This window comes from Nipponia nippon, unplaced genomic scaffold (assembly GCF_047370975.1).
Source record: "Nipponia nippon isolate SJK-2023a ecotype South Korea unplaced genomic scaffold, ASM4737097v1 scaffold_5, whole genome shotgun sequence".
NCBI lineage: Eukaryota > Metazoa > Chordata > Aves > Pelecaniformes > Threskiornithidae > Nipponia > Nipponia nippon.
In genome coordinates this window covers 26,441,678-26,465,752 of record NW_028262369.1, presented here as the reverse complement: position 1 = coordinate 26,465,752, position 24,075 = coordinate 26,441,678, and the positions used below count along the sequence as shown (strand labels likewise).

The following is a 24,075-nucleotide window of genomic DNA, read 5'->3' as shown; positions in this document are numbered from 1 at the left end:
ACCGCCGGAAGGACTACAAGTCCCGGCGTGCCCCGCGCCGCGGCCTCAGAGCGGCCCTCCCGCAGCCGCGCCCCGCCGGGCCCGGGGCTCCCCGGGGCCTCTGCGCGACTGCCGGGCAGGGCCCGTCAGCGCCGGCCCGACCAACAACGGGAAACGTTACGGCGCCCCACGGGGAGGGAGGGCGCGGCTGAGGGGAAGGAATGCAGCGGGGGCCGCTTTCGAGGCGGCCTTTGCTACTGGAAGCGCTCGGTGGCTACATACGCGCGCCTCAAGGCGGTTCAGTAGTAACACGGCAAAACCCTGCCTCACCTCCGCCCCGCCTTCACACCTCTTGCCAGCCCTCCCTCGACAGCTTTCGAGGAGGAGTATTCACCTTCAGAACATTTTATTTTGCCTCTGAATAGCGTGGGGAGTGCAGACAATTAAAAAAAAAAAAAAAAAAAAAAAGAAAAACTGCTGTACAGGATTAAGATCAACAGCGCGCTCTCCTTATGGAACCAGTCAGGCTGCAGTGAGCGTGGAGATGTCCGTCAGTCCGTGGGATGTCACTGTCCTTTCTTTTACAAGAGAACATCCCCTGTTCTTGCACTTCCCATGTTCTTCAGTGAAAAAATAATCTAAAATAAAATTACTGTACAGATGGAGAAACAGGCATTGTAATCTGAAAGAGACAAATAACTTCTATGAATATTACAGGTACCAGAGGACACAATAAGGCACATACTTACATCTAAACACTAAAATTCATTACTATCATATTGAATCTCAATAGGCACCTGGGATGAGAAACTGATTTTGCAGGAGGAAAGCTTCTAAAATTGCTCTGCATTATTAGATTGTGTCACAGCTGGTAACTTTTTATGAGCATTTTTGCTAGGCATATTTGGGCTTTTTTTTTTTTTTCTCCTTTAATCTAATCTAGCTTCTAGTCAGTAAATACTCTGATTTCCACATACACACTTGTGGCTGGTATAGTTCCAGAGGCCTGGCCTCTGCACGTCTATTAGCCTTTTCCTGGACCTGGTCCACGTCTCATCTCTGCAACAGAATTCAAATGTCATCTGCCGCTGGCAACACTCGTAGCTACCAGGAAGCAAACCATCCCACGCAAGGAATGCAGTCCGTAGGGATGGCTCAGGCTCCGAGTCAGCCCTGCTCTGAGAGTACATGGATGTCCCCGTACACAGAGCTGCGGCTCTGAAACACATTGTCGCAAACATCAAGGGGAAAAAAAAATCCAATTTTTAACAATAAATGGAAAGGGAAATAGGAGTATAATGGTTTATTGCTTAAGTTTTACTTGTGCAGTACAAATTCTAACAAACACTTTTGGACTTTTGCAAGGGATTGAGGGGGGAAAAAAAAAAAAATCTTTGAAAAGACTTATGGGACTGAGTAGATTATTTAAAGGTGTGTTTCCTTGCCAAGAGTAAATCTCAAAGAAAAGAAAGATAACATGTCTTTGTTCCTCAGAGTCTTTTATGTTTTTATGACTATACTTAAAACTTACAACTGGAAGAAAAGTTAATAAATGGTATTTATATGTAGGCATCACTTGGCAAAATTGGTCTGTTAAACCCTTTTCCACTCAACCATAGTAATGGGGAAAAGTTTAAAGATGTCTGTGATGACTACAGAAGAAAGTTTAGATTGGATTCTTACCTTGTTTACTGACTCTTTGTTATTACTGTTGTTCCATTGTGAGCAGGGATAATAGGTGCAGGAAAATCCAGTTCAGGGGCATCAAAAAAGTATGCCTACATTACAGAGGAGAAAAAGACTGCTTAGAGAGAAACAAGCAGTTCTGCCTTATCCCAGCTCTTTCTTCCCACACCCACTGTTCACAAGGCACAGACACAGCACTGAAATGGCAAATTTGGATCTTTTCTGTTTTTCTCAGATTAGAAATGTCAACTAAAACGGTGCTCCAAACTGTACTTTTAAATGTAACATTTAGCAGCTAAAGCCTTTGAAAAAGACCTGTACTGGAAGGGATTGGATTGCAGAAATTTGACTGTTTGCTGGTTTAACTGATGAAGCCCCAGGCCGTCTCCAGTGACAGGAGCCCCACTAAGTCAGCTGCAAGTCTCCTGCTGACACAAGAGTTGTGTTTTGCCTCCACCTCCCTGCACGCTGAGCTGCAGGGAACCAAATCTGTCTACTCTGGAATCTGGCAGGGAACAGAACTGAAGCCTGGATGATATCATTCTACCTACTGCAACAAAGAGCAAATAATTTAAGTTCTCATCACTATGTATTTCAGTAGCGTTAGGGACTTCTGTTTTCATAACACTGATATTTTACTAAGTTCTAGCAGGTTTATGTTTTTATACATAAAATTCATAAGCACACACTACATATTGAACATTTAATAATTTTAAAGGACTAACTAAGCATAGTACTCATTGGAATAAGCTGCGACTGGATACAATAAAGATTAATGCTTTGCTGATACTATGACGAATTCCAGATAAATTTAAGACTATTCTGTGAGTGGCATCAACTTTTGCTATTGGAAATAATTGGAACTCTTACTTTGGAGGTTTTTCAGAAGTACTATTTCTTTCTTTATTAAAAAAGATTTTCCATCAACCAGCCAACCCCTTCTTCCCTGCACCGTAATGTCACCAGTCCCAGGAAATAACAGGTTAGAGAAAAAAAAGGACAGTGTCATACCAAACAGCCGACAGCCAGCAGGGCGTGAAGCAGAACAATGGTCCCCACAGTCGCCAGTGCGATCCTCCGGTTGTCATCTCGGACAGCGGGCCAAAAGGTCATCACCAAAACAGACCCCGAAAGGCACAGGGAGAACATCACCAGGACCCAGCGCACCACTTTTTGTGGAATGATCCATAAAATCTGTAAAAGGGAGGAAAGTGATTGTTAAAGAGACTGTGTGAAATGGAGATTCATTTATTTAATGTATTGTTCTGTGACATTTCATCATTTCCAGCCAATTGTGCACACATTAATTCATGCCTTATCTGATATATCTCTGTTGTTTGAGGAAAGAATAACAGCAGCGATGAGCTTTAATCCCGGATACAACAAGAGTGTGTCCCCTGAGTTATGGCACTCCCTCCAAGGCCTGCCCTTTGCCAGAGTGGCCCAGGATGGTCCCTGCCAGGGAAACTTGTCCTCAGAGCCATCAGCATTGCCATCCCACACGCATGGAGGTCTGTACCCTGGGGACACACACATCCCGATTCCTCAAGTTGCCTCAGGCTGCCTGCCAGGCTCGCTAGCAGCACCCTTGCTTGGATTTGCTGCCTCTGGGGACATAACCGGTCCTGGGCTTTTCCAGGACCCACGAGACATCTTTACACTAGACAAGCTTCAACAAAAAGCTTTATTCTAGCCAAACAAAGGAGCAAATGATTTGCCCAGTCCCCGAGATTTTGACTAATGTGAACAATATTATAAGAAATAGCAGATTTTCTAAACCAGGACCTTTTCGCAGGGCATGTAATAGAGGTGCACTCTTCAGGCCGTACGTACCGCTGTGGGAATGTAAATGAAGAGGGAGTAGCCATATACACACACTATCTCCAGGAACGAGTAAGAGACAATGTTCATAACTTTACTGTTCCTCCACATCAGGAATCCCCAGAGAGCAAGGGGAACAAGCCAAGCGTATGCATAAATCGTTGTTGCTGCTATGGACACTGGAAATATGACAAAAGATTTCACGCTTTACATAGAATACCAGCCAGAATCAAACGTGTAGAAGCATTTAGTCTGAAAACTAGAAAGCTACCTTTGAAGTTACTTTCAAAATATACAGTTTGAATTATTAATAAACTGAGAAAACTTTGCATTTATATCCAGTTTACACCCACTACTTTTCCAGTGCTTCAAGTTAGTTTAAAAGTAAAGACTCCACAAAGTATTCTCTTGATATTTTGAATTTCTTTATTACACCTGTGTACAAAATTCTGTTGGTTTCGGTGTGAAAGGAAGAGCCACAGAGGAAAGAAAAACTTAGTTAAAAACAGAAATCCAGCTACTAACACCTACTGAAAAATGAGAATAGAATGCAGACATGCTAAAAAATTTGAAAGAGAACACAGACAAGAGTGTCAAATCTGAAATTATTCAAGTGATTGGATTCCCAAATGGCAGCATTTTTCCAAGTACGCTGGGGATTTTGGAAACAAACAAAAGCCATGTCCCTCTGCAAGGATAGCAGTCTCCTTCAAACTACAAGGACAGGTATAGACGATTGGCTCCTCACTCTGAGTTCCCTGGGGCACGTATCAGTTGAGCATCTTTTGCTTATTTTCAAGTTTGCCAGAAGGTAACAACTTCCAGCCCTCGGTAGGTGACGTGAGTAATACTCTAATTCAGTCATTTTCTGTCTGAGGCCTGCAGGCTCCTAGGAGGCCATCGATCCAAAAAAGGCACCTACAAAAGCACCACAGTGGCCACTGCTGGGCTTTCATTCGCTGTACAAGGGGGCATTCACTCAGGCTAGAAAAATAACTGCTCTAATTACTCCTGCCTACTCTACTAAAACCCTGTAACTACTTTATGCTCTGGAGGAGTAGGGTTCTGCCAGTTACAGCCCACTTTAAGGACTTATTTCACATCTCTAAAAATTTAAAGAAACCAATCAATCAAAAGACTCTGCTAAATCAAAGCTGTGACGTGTTTTTATACTACTTCATTAGCGCACTGAAAAAAACAAAACAAAACAAAAAACCAAACTCACAAACTCAGGACTGTATCGACTACTTACAAACCTTTTCTGAACTCGGGCACATAGTGGTATGTTGGTTTGCCCAGATGGATAAAGAAATTGGAGAGATTGCCACTAACAGCAATGGTAAAGACGAGCGTGGCACATATCCAAAAGGGACCTTAAAAGGAAACAAACAAGTTCAGTAACAACTCCTCTGCCTTCTTGTTTTTTTAAGGTTAGCAAGTAAAAGGGAATACAAACTCAAAACATTTAGCACAGAAGAGAACTTCTCTCACCTCATACCTACCATAAAGGTCGGGATTGCTGCGGATATACAGCCTTACAAAGTTCTTCCCTGGTACTGGGAAAACCGAACCTTTGATTCTGTCCAGGACCTGTGAAAACATACAGATTTGTCTGGCTGAAGATGCAAAATGGAAAAACCTCAATGTCTGGTTAAGGCATAGTTCAGACAATAGTTCTCCTCTGGACTGAAGTATTAACCTGGTAAGTGTCCACATCGAAGAACGTCTGGTAGTACTCAAATGTCCAGAAAGGGGCACTTTTCTTCTGTCCTGCAAGCAGCTGTATGGTGGGAAAGGCAACATGAAAAGCATTACAAGCATGCAATTTATGCATTACTAGTTCATTTACACAATAGTTAAATGATTGCTCTATGTGGGTAGAAAACAAACTTAACATGGCGGCGCTTATTATGGATTATTTAATGGTTTTCCTTTCCCCCTCCAGTATTTATTAGCAGCAGATAGTCTCTTATCTCCCTGCAAGCAGAATAGCGGCCTGGTGTTCTAAGGAGCAGCCAGATACTACCTTTCAGCCCATCATTTATAACACATGCCTTCATTGGCATCGCAAGTTCCCTTGCCGTCGTTGCTGGCTGCATTAGCTGAGCCTTCACACAAGCCCTGGCCATTTACAAAGTTTTCTGCTCTCCTGCCAGAGCCACCAACCCCACAGCAGAACAGACAGAAACAAACACAGTGCTGGGTTTTCAGCTGCTGCTGCGCTCATCTCTGGGCATATTTGCTTAGCTTAAGTCACCACCATTTCGGTTCAGTTTCCTGGGCTGCAAACCACAACAGCTGAAGAGCCAACGTGCGTTTGCTTCTGCCAGCTCTGCTATCGAGAAAGTAACCTGCAACGGAGAAGAAGCAGAGTTTTAAGTCACCCAGCATAAATCCCTGGTGTCCTCTAGAAACCCCTTAGTCTTGTCAGCACCGTTTGTATACATGCCGATGGAGGCACTGTAGGCATAAGAGCATTACCTCTGTTTTATCGGAGTCATCAGTCCCCAGTAATTCATCATCCTCTTCTCTTCCTGGCTCTTGCAGACGGCCGTGCTGATTCTTGGGGATTTCAACTGGCTCGTCGATGCTTATTGTGGTAGCGTCAGGATTTGCTGCAAGCAAATTAGCTGCATCGTCAAATTCTGCAAATAAGTACATTACAAGAGAGGCAATGATCAAGCTACCAAAATTGTTGGTTTTGTGGCTCAAAAAACTACATTAAGACCCCTACACAGCCCAAGGAAGGATACCTCACTAGTCTACGCACGTCAGATATGATCTGTTTCTTAAAGCCCAAACTGACACGGATCAAGCTGGATATTTACTTAGTCAACAAAGCGCGAGGCCTCCTTTCCTGCTGATCTGCCTTGTGTGACAAACCAGTACTGCCGAAACCTGCCTGTCCTTCCTGCAGTCAGCCCCGACCTGAGGACCAGAGCAATAAATATGCTTAAGCAAGTCTGAAGCTACAGTCCATTCCAAATTACAGAGTGCTCTGCCCGTTTTCAGCTTTCGCTTCCCATCACCAAGGATTTCAGTCAGCACAGGTAATGCTTTTTAGCTCACCGACAGCCCAATCTCATCTCAGAAAACGGGAGACGCTCCTGACACTGCTGGCAAAACCTGCAGGAAGCTTTTATTCAGAGGAACCCAAAGCGAAGCTCAGAAACCCTTCCAAGCCTCTGGGAGTTTGACCACTCCGTCGGCTGGGCCCCAAACCTGACGTTTACCTTGGAATTTGAGGTCATCCACAGTCGCCATTCATCCGCTTGGTTGAGGAACAGGTCCCCGAGGCCTCGACCCTGCTGGAAGACAGGCGGCAGCGCTGACCCGCAGACCCCGCGCGCATCCCCTCCCCTCCGTGCCAGTCCCAGCTGCCGCTCGCGTCCCCTGCGGCTGCCCCAGGCCGCCTGGGCCACCCCCGTCACCCCGCCCAGGGCTGGCCGCGACCCCGCCGCAGCACCGGGGAAGCCCCCGCACCTCCGGGCTCCGCAGCCCAACCGCTCCCGGCCGCGGCCGCTCCGCTCCCTTAAAGGGCCCGCAGGCGCTGCGCGGCGACAGCCAATCAGCGACTCCGCTGCTCCCCTCTCCTCCCCCGCCTCTCTGGCTCGGAAGGAACATACCGGCGACGCTCGTCGTGCCGGCCAATCAGAAGCCACGCGGTGCTTCCTCTTCCGCCTCCGCCCCCTTAAAGAGCCCGCGGCGCCCGGGGGAGGCCCCGGGACGGCGCCGCCCCGGCGCCCGCAGCCCCGCTGGGCGGGCGTGACAGGAGCGGAGCTCCGCCTGCTACGTTTGCGCGTGTTACACACATACACACGCGCATAGATTGTACATATGGGTTTACATATTCTATTATAAATGCACATTAGGTATTTTGATAATTTCTATATTTATATATATTGAGGTATATATATTTTGGGGGTATCCTTCCAGCCCCAAAGTGACAGATACCGGTGTGCAGCGGCGCACCGAAGGAGGCAGAGCCGTAGGAACAGGACACTCTGCACAGCACATGCAAAATGCAAATGGCTGCACCAGCCCGCGGCCCCGAGCTCCAGCGTTGCTGGTCCCGCACACGCAGGGACTGAGCGCGTAACCGCTGGCAGGATCAGGCCCTCGAGGACTGCTAACGTAATTCTTACTTTTAGTCTGTGGTTCTGGGAAAACGTCCTGATTCAGCCTCTGTCATGAGTAAAATACACCACATATTTGTGAATAAGCCTTATCACTGTGCAGTTCGCACTAAAAATCTGTCTGTCGCTGCAATTAATGCCTTTGGTGTAGACGGAGATAGCACAGCTGACGGGCTCTGCGCTCGCCCAGACGCTGAAGTCCCCGGAGAGGTGACGGGGTGCAAGGCAAGGCAGGAATTTGGCCAACCACGTGAATGTTTTTCCTCCCCCCCCCCCCCCCCCCCGCTCTCTACCTTTGCCCCTACTGTCGCGCTGCATTCCCATCGGAAGCGGTCAGACCTCCTCCACCACGATGTTCAGAGCCAGGGTATTCCTACAAAAAATTCTGATTCTTCTGCACGTTACTACGTGCGTCGTCGCTGGCAAAACACTGATGATACTGTTCCCTAATGCCATGAAAAGATACATCCTAAAACAGGGCGAAAAGAGCAGAATGAATGAGAATCCAAAGTTCAGCTACGAAAACTGGGGTCCGACTTTTTTCAGCTTCAAGTATTTGCTCTTTGTGCTGAAGGTGAAGTGGAAGAGGCTGGAGGATGAAGCCTACGAGAGCCATCCTGCTCCCAACACGCCAGTGGTGACTTTCAACGGGGAAGTTCGTCACCTCTTCGATTTCATGCGAGGTCAGTAAATCAGCCGCGTAGATGGGTTTAGTTTGCTAAGACGGTAAATGAGAAGAGGTTGCTGAGGGAATAGGGACAGGCAGCTGGTGTGAGAGTGCACGACAAAGCAGACCAGACCAGACGACAGCACCCATTCGATGGAAAAGATGCAGCAACGTTCATGCCAGCTGTCTGCCTCTTGGTTTTCAAAACCAACCTGTATTTATAATCCTGGTTACAATACCCCTTCATGCCAGTGAGCTTATGAACCTCTTGCAAAAGCTGGCTCTGCCTGGAAATACCTCTTCACTGAAAGCCAAGGTAATAATTCATTTTAGGGAGAGAAGACCCAGAATTGGAACCGTGTGCAGTGATTCATGAGCGTTGGCTGCCATTCCCCGTATGTGAAGTCCCACACCAGCTCCCTTAGCCAGCCTAAGGCCCAGAAAGCACACGGTGGTTTTTTCCAGATTCAAAGTGGCTAGAAATAAAACAGAAGAAAAAGAAGTTGCTTTGTACTTTGCCTGCTGCCTCCCACTGAGATCTCTGTAGAACGTGGAATTAATCATTAAGCTGCAGTCCCAATCCCCATGGGAGGGATTACATCCTTCTCTAACTCTGCTTTTCTAATTATATATATGTATTTATGTAGAAAATAGGGTGCAAATTTGGAAAAGAGATACACGGTATCTACAGGAAGGTACCCCCTTTATTAGCTTCTTTAGGATGTGAATCTATGCTAGCAGCAGTTTTTGAAGTTAAGCCCAGCCAGAAGGAAGATCTTGAACAAATTTCAGATAATTTAGCATGACCATAGACTAAAAGAGGTGCTTAAAAATCCTGCAAGTGCCCTTAAATTGAAGCCTTGCAATCCATTAAACAGATGCTAACACCTGTGGGCGCATACAGTGTTAATTTGTAAGCAACTGCACAGCCACTTCTGCCAGTCGCTTGTGTAACATTACTTTAATAATGTATAACCAGAGTTCTGTTTGGACAGGGAAATGCAGAAATACATTGAAAGCAGGAAAGCCTGTGATGCATGACCGCAAAGTGCAGCTTCCACTCAGCTCAGCCAGAACTGACACCTCTGAAAAAAATCAAGACATGTCCAATAGGTTCATTAAACAGCATTAAGACATCTCTGAACCACTGTCCTTTGAAAAACCTTGCAGATGATCATGTTCAGTATTTTTGAAGTTCCTTCGTACTAAGGATCTCGGGGAGGCTGTGATGTGCTACATGCTGTATCTCCGTTTTAGATCAGTTCCCTGTCCCAGAATGCTGGTAACTTGAGAAGTGGCTCTCGTGACGAGGACATGAGAGAAGCCGTGTGACTGCACGGTGCCTTCTGCCTTTACTGGGCTGTACAAAGGGCTTAACCCCCACCTCGGTTAAGCTCATTGCTGGATCTGGCACAGTTCAGAGCCAGGCTAGGGAAAAGAAAGCATCTTTATGCCTGTTTTGCACAGATGCCCATGTTCTGCTGCCGATTTTAATGTCCTTAGAAGTTATGGGATAAGTGACTTACCTACCATTGGGATAAGTGACTGACTTACCTACCATTGCCCAGGAAAGTGCAGCAGAGGCTCAATTCAGTCTATGGATTTAGTTCTGTCCTTCCTCCCTCCACTGATTTAACCACAAACTGTCCCGTTTTTTTCCAGATAACCGACCTTTAATCCTGAATTTTGGAAGTTGCACCTGACCTTCGTTTATGTTAAAATTTGATGAGTTCAACAAGCTCATCAAAGACTTCAGCTCAATAGCAGATTTCCTCATCATCTACATCGACGAAGCTCATGCCGTAGGTACAGTACAAACATCCCAGTAATGCCTACCAAAACTTCAGACACATTATCATTGCCTTTAGGAAGAAAAGTATGTTAGCAAAGGAGGGAACTGCAAACGGGAAAGAAATCTTCCGCAAATCAAAAGTGGCAACACCAAATCTAGGCACCAGTTTGTGTTCCTAATTCTCCAAAGATTTTACTCACACATCTGACTTTACACCGAGGTACTCCTGCTGAAGACACTCATCTCTGTGAAGGTGAAGCACATAGTTATATCTTTACAAAGTTTCCTCTCAGTGTTAGTATAGCTCCTTTTGGAAGGAAAAAAAAAAAAAAAGCATTTCATAGAACAAAGGTTACGTGTACAATGCCAGTATGTTACGTGTTTTTTTTTTTAAAAAAATCATTTTAACATGTCTCAAGAACAGGATGCAAACTCTAATTTGAAAAATTTAGCAAATGAACTATACACACTCTTTTATCTACACAGGTAACACATTTTATCCCAGGTGGTTTTCTAAAACTTAACATTTACCGTTTTCAAGTTTCCTAACAATACATCACTTTCAGTAGTTGAGAAACAGATGATAACTAATTCAGTCATCAAAACCTTTTACTAGTTTCTACTTTACTAGGAGGAGTTATGTGCAAATGTGTTTGCATACCTCTGAAAAAGGAAAGCGTGCCCTGGCTCAAATGTTTCACTTCTCACAGATCTGAAATTTTGTTTTATAGGCTTAACAAGTAGAATCAAGCAGAATGAACAGTACTATTGTTGCAAATGTGCTAAATGAACAGGTATCAGCTGATAACGCTACTTGCCATTTTACAATCCCCTCTGTGACAATAATTTTGACAAACCTTACCCAAATAGGATACATGTCTCCCACCTGATATCTTTCTAGGGTTGGCTTATGTGAGAAAATTTCAGCTAAAATACATCAAATATTTACAAATCCAGGGCAAGGGGAAAATACGGTTTGATGAAATCAAAGAAAAAAACCAAATAAGATCTTGGGACCATTTATTTGAAAAGCCCTAGTGCTCTCATACTCTGAGGGGGGGCTTTCATTTCATGGCAAGTTTTGGTGCTAGGAGTAAATTGCAGTATTCTTTTATCACAGTTTTGGGATATGACACACAGTACATCTCCGCCCTTAACACCTATTCAAAATGTTCCTTGCTAAACCCCTTTCTCATTTGTTTTAGATGGATGGGCTTTTAAAAACAATATTGTTATTAAAAATCACAGAAGCCTTGAAGATCGAAAAATTGCAGCACAATATCTTCAGAAAAATAATCCTTTATGTCCAGTGGTTTTAGACACTATGGAAAACCTGAGCAGTTCAAAATACGCTGCGCTGCCAGAACGACTGTATGTACTTCAAGGAGGGAAGGTCATCTACAAGGTAAAAAATATCAACAATAATAATGAACACAATATATTGAGATTTTGAAATTTCAAAATAATTTGAGGATGCTTTATATTTAACAGTATTTCATGCTGTTTGAGAGCTAAAAGTTTCACAATTCACTCTAACTGTGGAGAGAAAAGGACTTGCAGCAAACCAGTCTGGGCCTTTATAATGTACGTATTTGATGTACACCTCCATCTTGCTCAAATATTTATCTTTTGGCTCATTAGGAAACCTAGGTACATCTAAGCTGTGAGATCTAGGAACGCTTTCCAGCTCCAGGATCCAGACGTTGGCCCTGTCCCAGTTACACAGCAGGGTGTAACCTGTGCATACAGCATCTCCCACGCAACGGCTGTCATGCAAAGGAAGCCCAAGCACACCTGCCCACAGCTCTGGTGCAGCGGCTGTGCTCAAAAGGACTTCTGCTTTGTCTGCTTGGGCATCACTGTATAATTTTATTGTCTTTGCAGGGAGGAGTGGGGCCTTGGAATTATCACCCCCAGGAAATACGCGTCATCCTGGAAAAACTGAAATAGAAAAAGAAGAGGGCTTCAGGGTAAAGACTATCTGGATAAAAAAGCTCAATGAAGTTTTCATAGATATAAGAAGAAAAAAAAATTAAAAATAACAATAGAGACAAGAAGAATAATATATGTGTATCTAAAGAGCATCTGTAATGTGGTTCATTACATGTTTGTACAGAGGTTTTCAAGTCTCATCACTACAACCCCAACTACCGCACTGTAGTATCTTACTATGCTTATACTGCGTGCAGTAACGAGTAGTAGTTGGGTCCATTGAGCTGTCAGGACTGGATACCAACATAATGATGCAGGATAAACTTCAGGGGTGGTGACATTTGCAAAAGTCGACTGGGACACAAAACAACCGATTTCATGTTATTAAGATTCTCTTGTATACATACAATTTTCCTAAATGTTCACTTTCACTGACTTCAGAAGGCTTCTGAATAAGACAATCTCTATCAACATTTGTTTCTATTAATACTTGTTATGACAGTCATAGCATAAAGCACAGACGGCTGTGACCCGATTGTAGAAAATATTTATAGAAACAAAGGATTGATCTGCAACTATTAAAAATCTATCAGAGCACTTCATATGGCTTCAGATTATTTCCCTCCCCGCCCTGCCCCTCTCCCGCCCAGGTTATTTCTAAGCATTAGTAGATGTTTACAGTCATCCTATTAATCTTGAACAGTTTGAGTTGATGAGAAAATTACCAATTTAAGAACTTTTGAAGGACTTGTTTGATAGTAGGAAGTAATACCTCCCATTTAAATACTTCTCACTTGTTTTTCTATTTAACTCAGAGTGCAAGGGAAACATTTTACAGGAAATCAAGTTTTAATTCATGTATTAAGAAAGCCTGATATAAACATACTAATTTAAATGGACTCCGTTATGTTCAAGTGTTCTAGGGTAACAGTCTAGGTTATAAAACTGGAAAGCTGTTACTACAATTAACAGGAGTACTGCATTACATACATTAAACTGGTGGGGAATACATACTACATCCAAACCTTCAAAAACCACTTTAATACAAGGTTTTAATAATAAATATTCTCTGTGCTATAGATATCAAAGTGTAACTTTTTTATAAAAAAACCTGAGGTACAAATTTAAGCTGGACTTAAGTGTTTTCTGCTGTGCCCTCTGCCATCACCCGGTGCACTGATACAAAATGATCAAAGGCAGATTTGATGATAAAACGCAAGTAAGTGGCTTGGAAATCAGGAAGCTGTAGAAGGGAAAAAAAAGTTATTGCGTTCTCTGTAGTAACATAACTGTCAAACAACATTTGCAGAAGTTTGTTAGACAGAAGAATCTAGAAATTTCTGTGTCTGTTTTCAAATTACACAGAAATCAAGCTCTTTGAATACATCTAGCCAGCTTCAGCGCTTCTTTAGATGACAGCGATTCAAGAAAGTCCCATCGCTCCCAAACACTGCAGCCTTAAAGGCAACAATTGAAGGAGAAAAGATTGCCAGTCTTCTGCAAAGAGCTCCTTCATATAGTTGGGAGCAGTAGGCAGGTGCAATTTCATACTATAATCTACAAAGGAGCAGTTGGGAAATGCAGTTTCATACTATGATCTACAAATTCCTGTATCTAACATCAATTTAACAGTAACTGTAAATAAAGACGCTTCATTTTTTCATGGTTTCTCCCCAGTTAGTCTAGACATCCCATGTCATGAACCACTACTGATGTACACTGTAAATACTCACTAGAAATTCTTCCATTTGAAGCTGTCCTTCGGTGTGTTGCAAATCTAGAAAATACATTTTAAAGCAAATAATGAATAATAACGTGCAACGCTGTGAAAATTTTTCACTGGACTTCAGAGTTGAGGGGAGTTTAAGGACCATGAACTTACACTGCATATAGAAATTGTTCTTTTTTTACAAGGTGATTTAAGAGAACAAATACTTTTTGCAATATCCCAGTGTATATATATCCCCCTCATTACACTGTTTTATAAAATGTCACCCCAGAGGCATTAAAAAAAAACAAAACCAAACCAACCAAACAATGCAGGAAATGGCACTCTATTATACTATGTAAGTCTGGTTTTAATTTTTGGAACATAAAAGCGAGTGCACGAGTAGTGCTTTTAGCCCTTATACAGCATTTTACATCTCCAAACTGCTACACAGACCATCAGTGTTCATAAACTTCATTTAAATGTGTCTGTTACATTAACATCTAATAAAATAATCATCAAGCCACACTTGATTACTCAACAAATGGACATGGGGTTAAAGTGACTCACTGAAAAAATTATAGTGTATCAATAATAATAAAAAGGATGGTTTTATCTGTATGGCTAAACAGAATCTAACAAAATCTAAACTCAATTTTATAAGCATAATTTTACAGCCTACATATACTTAGTCAAAGGCATAAAATTAAGATTTAACTTTAGAATAAAGAGTATTGCTTCACAGTATATTTGTTTATCATTATCCATCTAAAATGCATTTTTCAAGTTGGGAAAATGGTGCTATATAGCACCAGGCTACATGATCAGACACCTGGCTCTTTCTCCAAAATGTCCATGTTTTCACCTGATGTTCAAAGAAACCAAGGGGGAACCCAAAGAATTTGATATTATGTATGCAAAAAGTGATAGTTCCCTCCAGAAGAGCATCACCGAAATTATTCAGGCAGCTAAGGTGAAAATGTAACTAAGTTACTGTGAGAACTACTCCGTGGTTTAACATCATAAGCAATTTTTGCAGGAAAACAGGGATCGTTGTGAAAAGCTCCAGTAAAATACTAACCAAGACTAACTAAAATTAACAAAAGTAGTCTAGGTCACAAGGCTTCACCAAGGGCTGACAATGTGACCGATCTTGTTTTCGGACACCTGCCAGGGCATCTTACTGTTATCCTCCCTTGTTTTGCTAGAAAAAAAATCATTCCCAAGCTTCATTAGCAAGTTTTATTTTTGATGAATTATTTTAGTAGTAACAAAAAAAAGTCAATCAGAATCCTTCCTAGTTTGCCTAACACAAGCTTTGGTATTCTTAAACCTAGAAATAGTAAATGAATCAGCAAATACAAAGATCAACATAATTCCCACAAAATCCCCACTGCTTCAGATTCAGAATCTTACCTTTTTCAATGCACTGTTCAAAACCTACTGGGTCTTTAGATACGCTTCTTTCAATCCTTAAGGTCCGCACTAAAATATATATATATTTAAAATATCAGTACAAATTCTTTATTGATAATGATATTTATTGCATCACTTTTCATCTACAAAGCACTTTAAAAGCATTAACTAATCCATTCTTCCTCTAATTTATGGGGTAGGACTATAATACAACCATCATCCTCATGTTCCAGGTTTGACAAATGACAAGTTTTCATGTCTTTTGCATAGCCTCTGCTAACGGTCAAGCTCCTGCCTCCATGCTCTGACCTTGTTTTAGAACTCACATTTTCCTTCACATCCTTTAAAAAAAGTAAGACTAAGAGAGTTCTGTCCTACAAAATTATAAAAATCAATATTCAAAATAAATAATTAAAAGACTAAGTATTGTAGTCCTGTCCATGGAATTAGAACAGCCATCACTGTGCAACAGAACAGTTAATTACAAGCTCAATACAAGGCGTTGTAAGAACAGAACGAATGCAGGTGGGGTAGATTTTCCATCTTTTTTCTGATTTATTTCTGAAAAACATTGGATGTGGAGGACAATGGCTTTGCTAAGCTAAATGAAACCTTATGAATTAAATTAAGCTTTATGAATGTTAGAAGTGACTACTTACAGGATGACACTACTGTGAGAATTTACATATAGGCGCACACACACGTATTTAACGTAGTATGTATTACGTACTGCAATACATGAAGTCTTACCCAAATAACACTGGATTGCGACTTTGCTGATTTTTACACATTTAGGAAAACCAATAATGAATTCCTGCGGGAACATGCCTGTCGTTGTCCAAAACGTTTCTGAACTTCTGTAGAGAAAAAGGGACAAACCCCCCACCTGCGGCTTTCCATCTATAACCATCTCTAAATTTATCATTTAAAAAACAAAAAAAGCTACAAAGCCTTTTTTATTTGGGGTATTTTAAGCAAACCCCAGTGTGACAATGGGGAAGCTCTCTGGAGGTATTAGAGGTATTAATACTTTAACGTTCAGACTCTGTACCCGAGCAGTACCACAACAGGGCTCACGATTGGGGGCGGGGGAGGGGGGTGTCCCCCTCAAAAAGTTAATTATGTGCCAACACGAGCGGGTAAGCAAAACACGGAGCCTGGCAGCGACGGGCTGCGGCACCGGCAGCACCGGGAGGGATCTCTGCAGGGAGCGGCCGCCCCGGAGGAGCGGCTTCCCGCCGGGGCCCGCGCACCCCTCACAGCCCCTCAGCGCCCCGCGCCGTCCTCACCCGTCCGCCATGTTCTCGGCGGGGTGCTGCTCGTCGCTGGAGGTGGCCAGGACGACGGCAGCCCCCGCCGAGCTCAGGCACCAGTCGGCGGCCCTCATCCCCGCCGGGCGGCCAGCAGCGGAGCGGCGGGGCGGGGAAGGCCGAGCTCGCCGCTACCAGGCAACGGCGGCGGCCCGGCGCAACCCGCAAAGCCGTCCCTGCGCGCCGCCCGCCCGCGCCCGCCGTTCCGCCCGCGGGAGCTGCGCGGTGCTTCGCGGGCTGCTGCGGGACCCGCCACCTCGGCCTAAGCGCCTCGCAGGCGCGGGGCAGCGAGAGCCCCTCACGGCCCCGGCGCCCCCTTTCCCGGCTCCCCGCCGGTGCCGTGGCCTCCCGGGAGCCTGGCGGAGGGGTGGCGGTGCGGCTGCTGCCGCGGGGGCGGGAGGTTTGGGAGCGGGGAGCCCGCCCCACACCCGGGCGGGGGAGGCTGGACGGGGCCCCGGCGCACCCCACCGGCCCTCAGCCCCCGCTCCCGGCATGCCCCGCGCCGCCCCGGCCCCGGCCCCGGCCCGGGCGCGGGCCCCGCCTCCGGCGCGGCTCCGCCCGCCGCCCGCGGGCGCTGCGGGATGGGCGGCGGGAGCGCCGAGCCGCGGCCCGGCTGACGGCGCGTCGGGGTGGCCCCTCCCGGGGCAGGTAGGTGGGGGCCGGGCCGGCGGCCCCGGCGGGGCGCGGGGAGCGGGGCGCTCGCCTCCCTGCCGCACGCCTGCCGGGCGGGGCGGACCGGGGGCCGGGCGGGGCGGGGACCCTTCCCCTTGCGCCCCTTGGGGCTGCCCCCGGTCACGGCGCGCTCACCCCCGGGCAGGGCCCGATCCCTTCACAGACCCCCCCGGGCAGGGCTCGACCCCCCCTCCCGCCCCCTCAGGGCCGGACCCGCTCCCCTCGGCCCCCCTCCTCCCGGGCAGCGCCCGATCCCTTCAGCACCCCCTTCCCCCGCCTCAGGCAGGGCCCGATCCCCTCCCGCCCCGCAGGACCTGAGCCCCCAGTCCCTCAGGGTAGGAACTGACAGGACCCCTCCATGGCAGGGTCTGCGCCCTGCTGCCCCTCGCCAGGACTCCTGCTCGCAAAGCAGAGCCCCCCGGCACCGGCTGGGCTAGGCTGGGGAAGGGGCACCGGGAGCCTGCCCACCCTCCCAGGGAGGGAGATTCTCCAGCAGGTTCCATTGCCCTGCTGCAGTCGGCCATTTGCCCTCCTCCTCCTCCCCCCCGCCTGCAGCAGAGCCAGGCCAAGCTGTGGGCCCTGCTTCCCACGCAGCCCCAGACCCCCTCCCGCTGCCAGTGCCTGTGCAGGACTGGGATCCAGCCCCAGGCCGCTGACGGGCACCAGGCACAGACCCTGCCAGAGCAAAGGCACTTCACCTCTCTGCCAGCCCTGGGTTGGGTTCCCACTTGACTGGTGTTTGCCGTTTGATGGCAGACGGCGCACACCCTTGTTCCTTGCAGTGCAGGGTTACGTGACCATGCTCAGGGCGTTGAGGAGAACTGCCAGGGCCTGGGGTCTTTCCTGACTGGTGTTTTCCCCTATGGCGATTCTTTACCTGTCTACGGTTTGTTTTTGCAGAACTGGACGAGGGGAATGTCTTACTGTCTCCACTCAGAAAGCCATTTGGATACTGGGCCAATATATGTGCGTGAAAATGGGAAGCTGCACGTGGTAAATCAGGGTGCAGGCGGCATACAGAATGTCACTCCCAAAACAAGATCTTTTAGGCTGTTTTCCAGAGGATTTTCGGTGGAGCTTTGTATGAACAGGGAGGACGATAGGGCAAGGAGGCAGAGGACTGATCATTTCATCTTCACGTACACTAAGGAGGGGAACCTCCGGTACTCGGCCAAGTCTCTCTTCAGCCTAGTGCTGGGTTACATTTCTGACAATGTTGATCACATTGACTCGTTGATTGGCTTCCCAGAGCAGATTGCTGAAAAGCTCTTTTCAGCCGCAGAAGCAAGACAAAAGTTCACAGAACCAGTAACGGGACTGAGAGCTCTACAGAAGTTTACTGAAGCATATGGCAATTTGGTGCTATGTTCATTATGCTTGCGGAATAGGTAAGTGTGTTCAGTAACAGATATCGTCGTCTACTAGTGCTTTTTGCTAGCACACTTAAAGTTTCCCTTAAATTATTTACTCTCAAAAATAATTTAAAAAAAAAATCTCTTGGGCCTTATGACACCACATAATTTTAATGAAATGACCTGAGCCTTGTCTCACTCTCTACTGCTTGATTCCTTTTGTCCCATTCCCATTTTGTCCCAAGTAACAAGTGATAGGATGAGAGGAAACAGCCTCAAGTTGCGGCAGGGGAGGTTTAGGTTGGCTATTAGGAAAAACTTCTTCCCCAAAAGGGTTGTCAAGCATTGGAACAGGCTGCCCAGGGAAGTGGTTGAATCCCCATCCCTGGAGGTATTTAAAAGACGGGTAGACATGCTTAGCGACATGGTTTAGTGGTGGACTTGGCAGTGCTAGGTTAACAGTCGGGCTCAATGACCTTAAAGGTCTTTTCCAACCTAAATGATTCTGTGATTCCTTTCCTACAAGTGCAGCTGCTGGTTTTATTCTAAGATAGAAATCATAACTCAGGTAATATCCATGTTAACTAACAGAGGTTTTTATGTGAAGGATTAAACCTGCAACTATTTTGTGTTTAATACCTTCTCAGGTATTTCATGGGATGTTTTTGTAGTTGCTGTTTATAAGCATTTCAACATATTTAGCTGACTGTACAGACAAAATACACCCTTGCAAACTGTCTGTTTATTTACGATAAGCTCGCTATCCTGTTTCATTTTGGGGGCTCAGAAGAAGATGCAGTCTTGTAGGTAAGTTACAGGCTTTGAAGTCAGGCAGGTTTTACCGTAGTTTATTGTGGTTCCCATCCCCCTATTGAATGTGCTTTAATGAGGGTCTGATGAGAGTCCAGCGCCAGTTTTTCCATCTTCTCAATGTCTTTCACTAGAAGAGTCTTACCAAGCTTAAAACTGGATTATGTTTTTAAAGCGTTGCTCCTACTGAAGTCTTTCCCAGTAATATAACCAGTCTATCTTCCATCTGTACACTTGAAAAAGGGATGGTTTATCCAGTTTAAAATCAAAGTACAGGCATATTCATCTGAAGTGCCAAGAGCGCAGTAGGAATGTTTGAGCAGAGGTCAATTATCCTTTGTTTTATCCTTTAAACGTACTCCCTTTTTATCTCCAGTACAGATACTTTTTATGGGATTAATTCAGAAATGAAGTTACCTCTGGCATCTTTTGCCATTACAGAAAGCTGAGTTAAGTATCGAGTCTTTGAAATCCAGGAAGTAAGATATTAAGGCATTTTCTGACGAATCTAAAGATTCATCATCTAAAGATTTCTAAAAGAGCCCACTCTTCTCTTTATAAGCCCCTGAGCTAGGAGTATCTCTCAAGAGTTGGCTTGCGCTCTGACTATATGTACTGCCTTCTGCATAGCTGAATTGCATGGCAAAGGGATTTGGTGGGGTAGTTGGATAGGTATACTTGCAGTGGGAGGATATTAAGGTCCCCTTATTTGCATGGCCAAGGAGGTGTGCCTTGAGGGGTTAAATTAGTAAGCACCCCTCATTTCAGCAGTGAAGATGCTGACCTCGGGGTTTGTCTTGCCATGGGGAATATAAGGTAAATTGAGGAGAGATTAGCGAATTTGGGGCTTGTCTTGCCACGGAGACAATAAGAAGTAAATTGGTGAGGCAGTGACTGCTACGTGCTTATTACTGGATATTCGTGCATGTCATTCGTTAGTGGTTTGTTCCAATCTCTAATCCTCCTACTGAATAGTTCCAGCACAGATGTTTGCATGGCTGCGGAGTGAATCAGATCAGGGAACCAACACAGCTAAAAAAATAACCCACTGAGTAACTACTGCCTGGGGTGTAGTCACAGTTCTAGTTGGAGTCCTGCAGGTGTCCTGTAGGACTTAGATATCTAGTGAAGTATTTTATTTACATATATGAAAAGTAAAGTTTTGCCATTTGACAAGCTATCCTGATACATTTGAAGTAGATTTTAAACCTGCATGAACCTGGGCGTGTCTACCCATTTCCTAGATACTGAGGAAGAGCAGTCTGTGAAGTTGATTTACGGTGAACTGGAATATATATTCTGCATTATTCTGAAATAATACAATAATAATCTGTAAAGAAGTCCCCAGTTGCACTGTTTGCAAGTTGAAGTCTTAATTGTTAGTCCAACATTTTGAATCAAAGCAAAACCATGACATTTGTTCAAGGAGAAGACTAGGAACTCAGATGTGTTGTGTGCAGACTGCACATAAAAAGGTACTTAAGACAGCTGGCTAATTTCTGTCAATTTTCACATAGATACTTAAAAGAAACGACTGCATTATGCTTGTGACACTTGAGGATATAGGTGCCGCCTGATGTGCCTGAACGCTTGTAGCTTTTTGGTTTTTTTTTTCTCTTTGCAGATACCTGGTTATCTCTGAAAAGCTAGAAGAAATTAAGTCTTTCCGGGAGCTGACGTGTTTGGATCTCTCCTGTTGTAAACTTGGAGATGAACATGAACTGCTAGAACACCTCACCAAAGAGGCTCTGTCTAGGTACCAAGTTCTTGACACATAGCTAAAAATGACACTTTCTTTTCCTATTACTAAACGGTTCAAAGAAGCAGGCTGCGACTTTAAAGGAAAGTTTCACAGGCAGCAATGTGTCAGTTTGAAGATACAGAATTTATTGTACACAATCCAAAGCACATACTGAATCATAAAAGGTGCTACAAATGTGCAAGATAATTTACTGTCTCATGTTTTTAAATCAAGTTTTTATAATTTCCATTGGCCAGGTAAAAACTGCATCTTAAGCATTTGGAACAGTTTTACGCTTTTATTTCCTTTTTTGAGAGGGAACAAGTTTTTTAACCAAACCGGTGTTCCAGATGAAGATTTCTGCAAGCAGTAGGTCGAATATTTAGTTAATTAACATTTCAAAAAAACCCCCCATAATACTAAAGATTGAAAAGTAGAATATTTTGGAAATCAATAGGCAGGATGACTGCTAATTAGGGGATATTATGTTACTATAAGATTTTGGTGCATTTTGCATCAAGGTTGTGTCTTGAAGTGCTCTGGAGAATGTTTTAGCGTCATGTTTTTCACTGAGTTTTGTTCATCTATGTTATAATACCTCATTGCTTACTTAAAAATCATTGCTGGATCTCTTACCAAATCTGTCCTCTCCCATTTTGCCAAGCATTTTTCTCTTTTTAGTTTCGAGTGGAGTTGAGATTGGCAGCCTTGGTTTAAATAACTTCAGCATATAAAGAACCTTATTGTCTCTGTTAGCAAACGCTTGTGCTCTAGGATTGGTTTGTCACTGGAGCTCTGGTCAAGTAAGCACTTCTGTTGAGCTAGCAGAGGCAATAAAAGATATTTGTTAGTCCTACTAACACAGGCTTCTTTCTTATTACTTTTTAGTAACATTAACAAAGTAGACTGAGGGGTAGGCACAGGAAGACCCTGGCCTTCCGACAGAGTTTTAGCACATTTTGCAAAACTGTCTAAAATAATGACTATAAACTATGCGTTTGTATCTCTCCTCCCAGCGTAAAACGGCTTCTCCTGAAAGACAACTCTTTATCAGATGCGGGCCTTCGCAGAATGACAGCACCAGTACGAGTATTGAAAAAGGGACTTGAGAATCTTTTGGTATTAGACTTGTCTTGTAAGTACTTCATGGTTTAATATGAGAAGCAACCTGTATCCTTTCTGATAAAAAATTTAGCCTCCTTAATATTGAAGGAATACAATTAATTTGATGGTTCCCATGAGCCAAGCACTCAACCCCAAATTTCACCAACAACTTTCCAGAAGGCACAGGTCATATCTGTAGTCTCAGCCACTTGGTACTTACATATTTTTTTTAATAGTTTGAGAATTGGTATTGTAATACTTGTATTTTGATCGTTAGAGGGAAAAAGTCAGTTTTGACTCGCTTTCAAAACATGATGCATACTACAAAAAAAGGCCAAACCCGCCTTGTTCCAATACTAGCTTTTGGAGCAAATAGTTTCTTGGTATTCTGATCATCTTTCTCAACATCTTGCAACTTAGCTAACTTTACTTGACCTTACAGGTAACCCTAAAATCACAGATGTGGGAATTGGATACCTTCTTTCTTTCAAGAAATTGAATTGTTTGGACATTTCTGGGTCAGGCCTCAAGGTAAAAGAGCATCTGCCTAAGTTTTACTAGACAAATGTAATCAAATGTTCTTTCCCTCTGACTACTTTATTTCCCTTTTCACTAGGACGTTAATGCTGTCATTAAGCGGATCCAAATGCAGATAGGCCTGGTTCACTCAAAAGTGCCTCTGAAAGAATTTGATCATAGTAACTGCAAAACAGAGGGATGGGCAGAGCAGGTATGGGGTTTTACGTCTGTTTTACTCTCTAGAAATTGTCCTTATGGAGCATTAAATCACTGAATAGGAAAGAATAAGGGATAGAGTTGTTTCCAGTGATATTTCTGTAAATTTTACAAGAAAAATGTTAACTCCTTCAAATGTTATTTCAGACAGTTTTGCAGTGGGAACAGGCAGTTATGGAGGCCATCAAGCCACAAGACGACTTGAGATCCAGAACAGCAGCTCTGCGCTTCTGTACGTAACTGCATAGAGACCACGTTGTTTGTTTGTTTCCTTTTCTACAAGGAATATTTTCATACTTTTTTAATAGTACAAATAGCATCTCAGGTGTGCAATTTCAGCCATTTGTGTGACTGCATTATAATGTGTTTGAGTTTTTTTCATTTGTTAGACGGCTGGATAACTCTTAAAGTACAGCATGGCAGCATGCTTAGGGCAACATATAATAACTGAGTTTTCTCCTTAAAATTCTGAGTCCAAAATATAAATGTTATTTTTCCCTCTGCACATTTCAGCAAAGCAGTCCATATTCCAGCTTGGCTTGGCCAAAACAATTTGCAGCACAAGTATGCATTTTACAGCATAATTCTGTTTTTCCCAAAATCTAAACTTGATTTATTTTTCCTGTAGATGGCAAGACACACAGAAAAGAGGAAGTAGGCAAATGCAAGTTGGTGGAGGCAGAAACAAAAGCATCTGGAAACTTGCAGTTTTATAAGGAAAAAGTTCAAAATTGCCACGTACCTTTGAAAAAGGAGGTTGCAGGCAGCCATGAATTAAAGAACAATAAAAAAAGAGCTTTGGCTGAACAGGAGAGAGAAAGGACTTCCAAACAGAAGCATCTGTGCCTCACGGTGGAGGACTGGGACTTGTTAAATACCTACTGAGTCAGAAAGAAGTGGGTCTTTTGTTTGTTGTTTTCTTGCTGATGACAGAATTTAGACATATTGAGAGGGAGTAACAAAGGAGACCAGTATTGTTAAATCTGGTTGCTGTGATATGCTTGTGGGTTAACCTATGCTTGGGGAGGGATAGAGTCAAGGAGAAGGTTGATGATACTACTGTATATTTTCAATACATAATAATTTTTGCAAATAAAGTTTTTGTTGTCATCCTTAACTAATTCTTCTGACATAGATATCATTCACAACAATAGCTGGTCCTATCCCTCCTCCTCTCTTGCCTCCTGAGGGGCAGAAGACTAATCACTGCAGCT

The 24,075-nt window shown here is 44.2% G+C and overlaps 3 protein-coding genes across 7 annotated transcripts; 2 read left to right on the top strand and 1 right to left on the bottom strand.

Moving 5' to 3' along the window:
• Window positions 1–445: 445 nt before the first annotated feature.
• Window positions 446–7,056, bottom strand: YIPF1 (Yip1 domain family member 1). Of its 5 annotated transcripts, none has more exons than XM_087733129.1 (10): window positions 6,970–7,056; window positions 6,720–6,791; window positions 5,968–6,101; window positions 5,186–5,266; window positions 4,989–5,076; window positions 4,743–4,859; window positions 3,499–3,665; window positions 2,677–2,859; window positions 1,663–1,757; window positions 446–661 (listed from the first exon to the last, which is right to left on the bottom strand). In XM_087733129.1, exons 2-9 carry the CDS (start codon window positions 6,748–6,750, stop codon window positions 1,668–1,670), a joined length of 891 nt encoding a protein of 296 aa, XP_087589255.1. In that variant the 5' UTR covers window positions 6,751–6,791; window positions 6,970–7,056; the 3' UTR covers window positions 446–661; window positions 1,663–1,667. The 5 variants fall into 5 exon arrangements, with proteins under 5 accessions (XP_087589255.1, XP_087589256.1, XP_087589257.1 ...); XM_087733130.1 differs by having other exon boundaries at window positions 6,720–6,794; window positions 6,970–7,048; XM_087733131.1 differs by lacking the exons at window positions 6,720–6,791; window positions 6,970–7,056 and adding exons at window positions 5,541–5,837; window positions 6,315–6,508 and having other exon boundaries at window positions 5,968–6,131.
• Window positions 7,057–7,921: 865 nt separating this feature from the next.
• Window positions 7,922–12,615, top strand: DIO1 (iodothyronine deiodinase 1). The gene is made up of 4 exons (XM_009461249.2): window positions 7,922–8,305; window positions 9,952–10,095; window positions 11,287–11,486; window positions 11,966–12,615. The coding sequence occupies exons 1-4, from the start codon at window positions 7,975–7,977 to the stop codon at window positions 12,029–12,031; spliced, it is 741 nt and encodes a 246-aa protein (XP_009459524.2). The 5' UTR covers window positions 7,922–7,974; the 3' UTR covers window positions 12,032–12,615.
• A 3,812-nt stretch (window positions 12,616–16,427) lies between these two features.
• LRRC42 (leucine rich repeat containing 42) lies at window positions 16,428–23,982 on the top strand. Its single transcript, XM_087733124.1, has 8 exons — window positions 16,428–17,095; window positions 18,020–18,507; window positions 20,906–21,037; window positions 22,039–22,157; window positions 22,569–22,657; window positions 22,743–22,856; window positions 23,009–23,093; window positions 23,490–23,982. The coding sequence occupies exons 1-8, from the start codon at window positions 16,436–16,438 to the stop codon at window positions 23,744–23,746; spliced, it is 1,944 nt and encodes a 647-aa protein (XP_087589250.1). The 5' UTR covers window positions 16,428–16,435; the 3' UTR covers window positions 23,747–23,982.
• The last annotated feature ends 93 nt before the right edge of the window (window positions 23,983–24,075 follow it).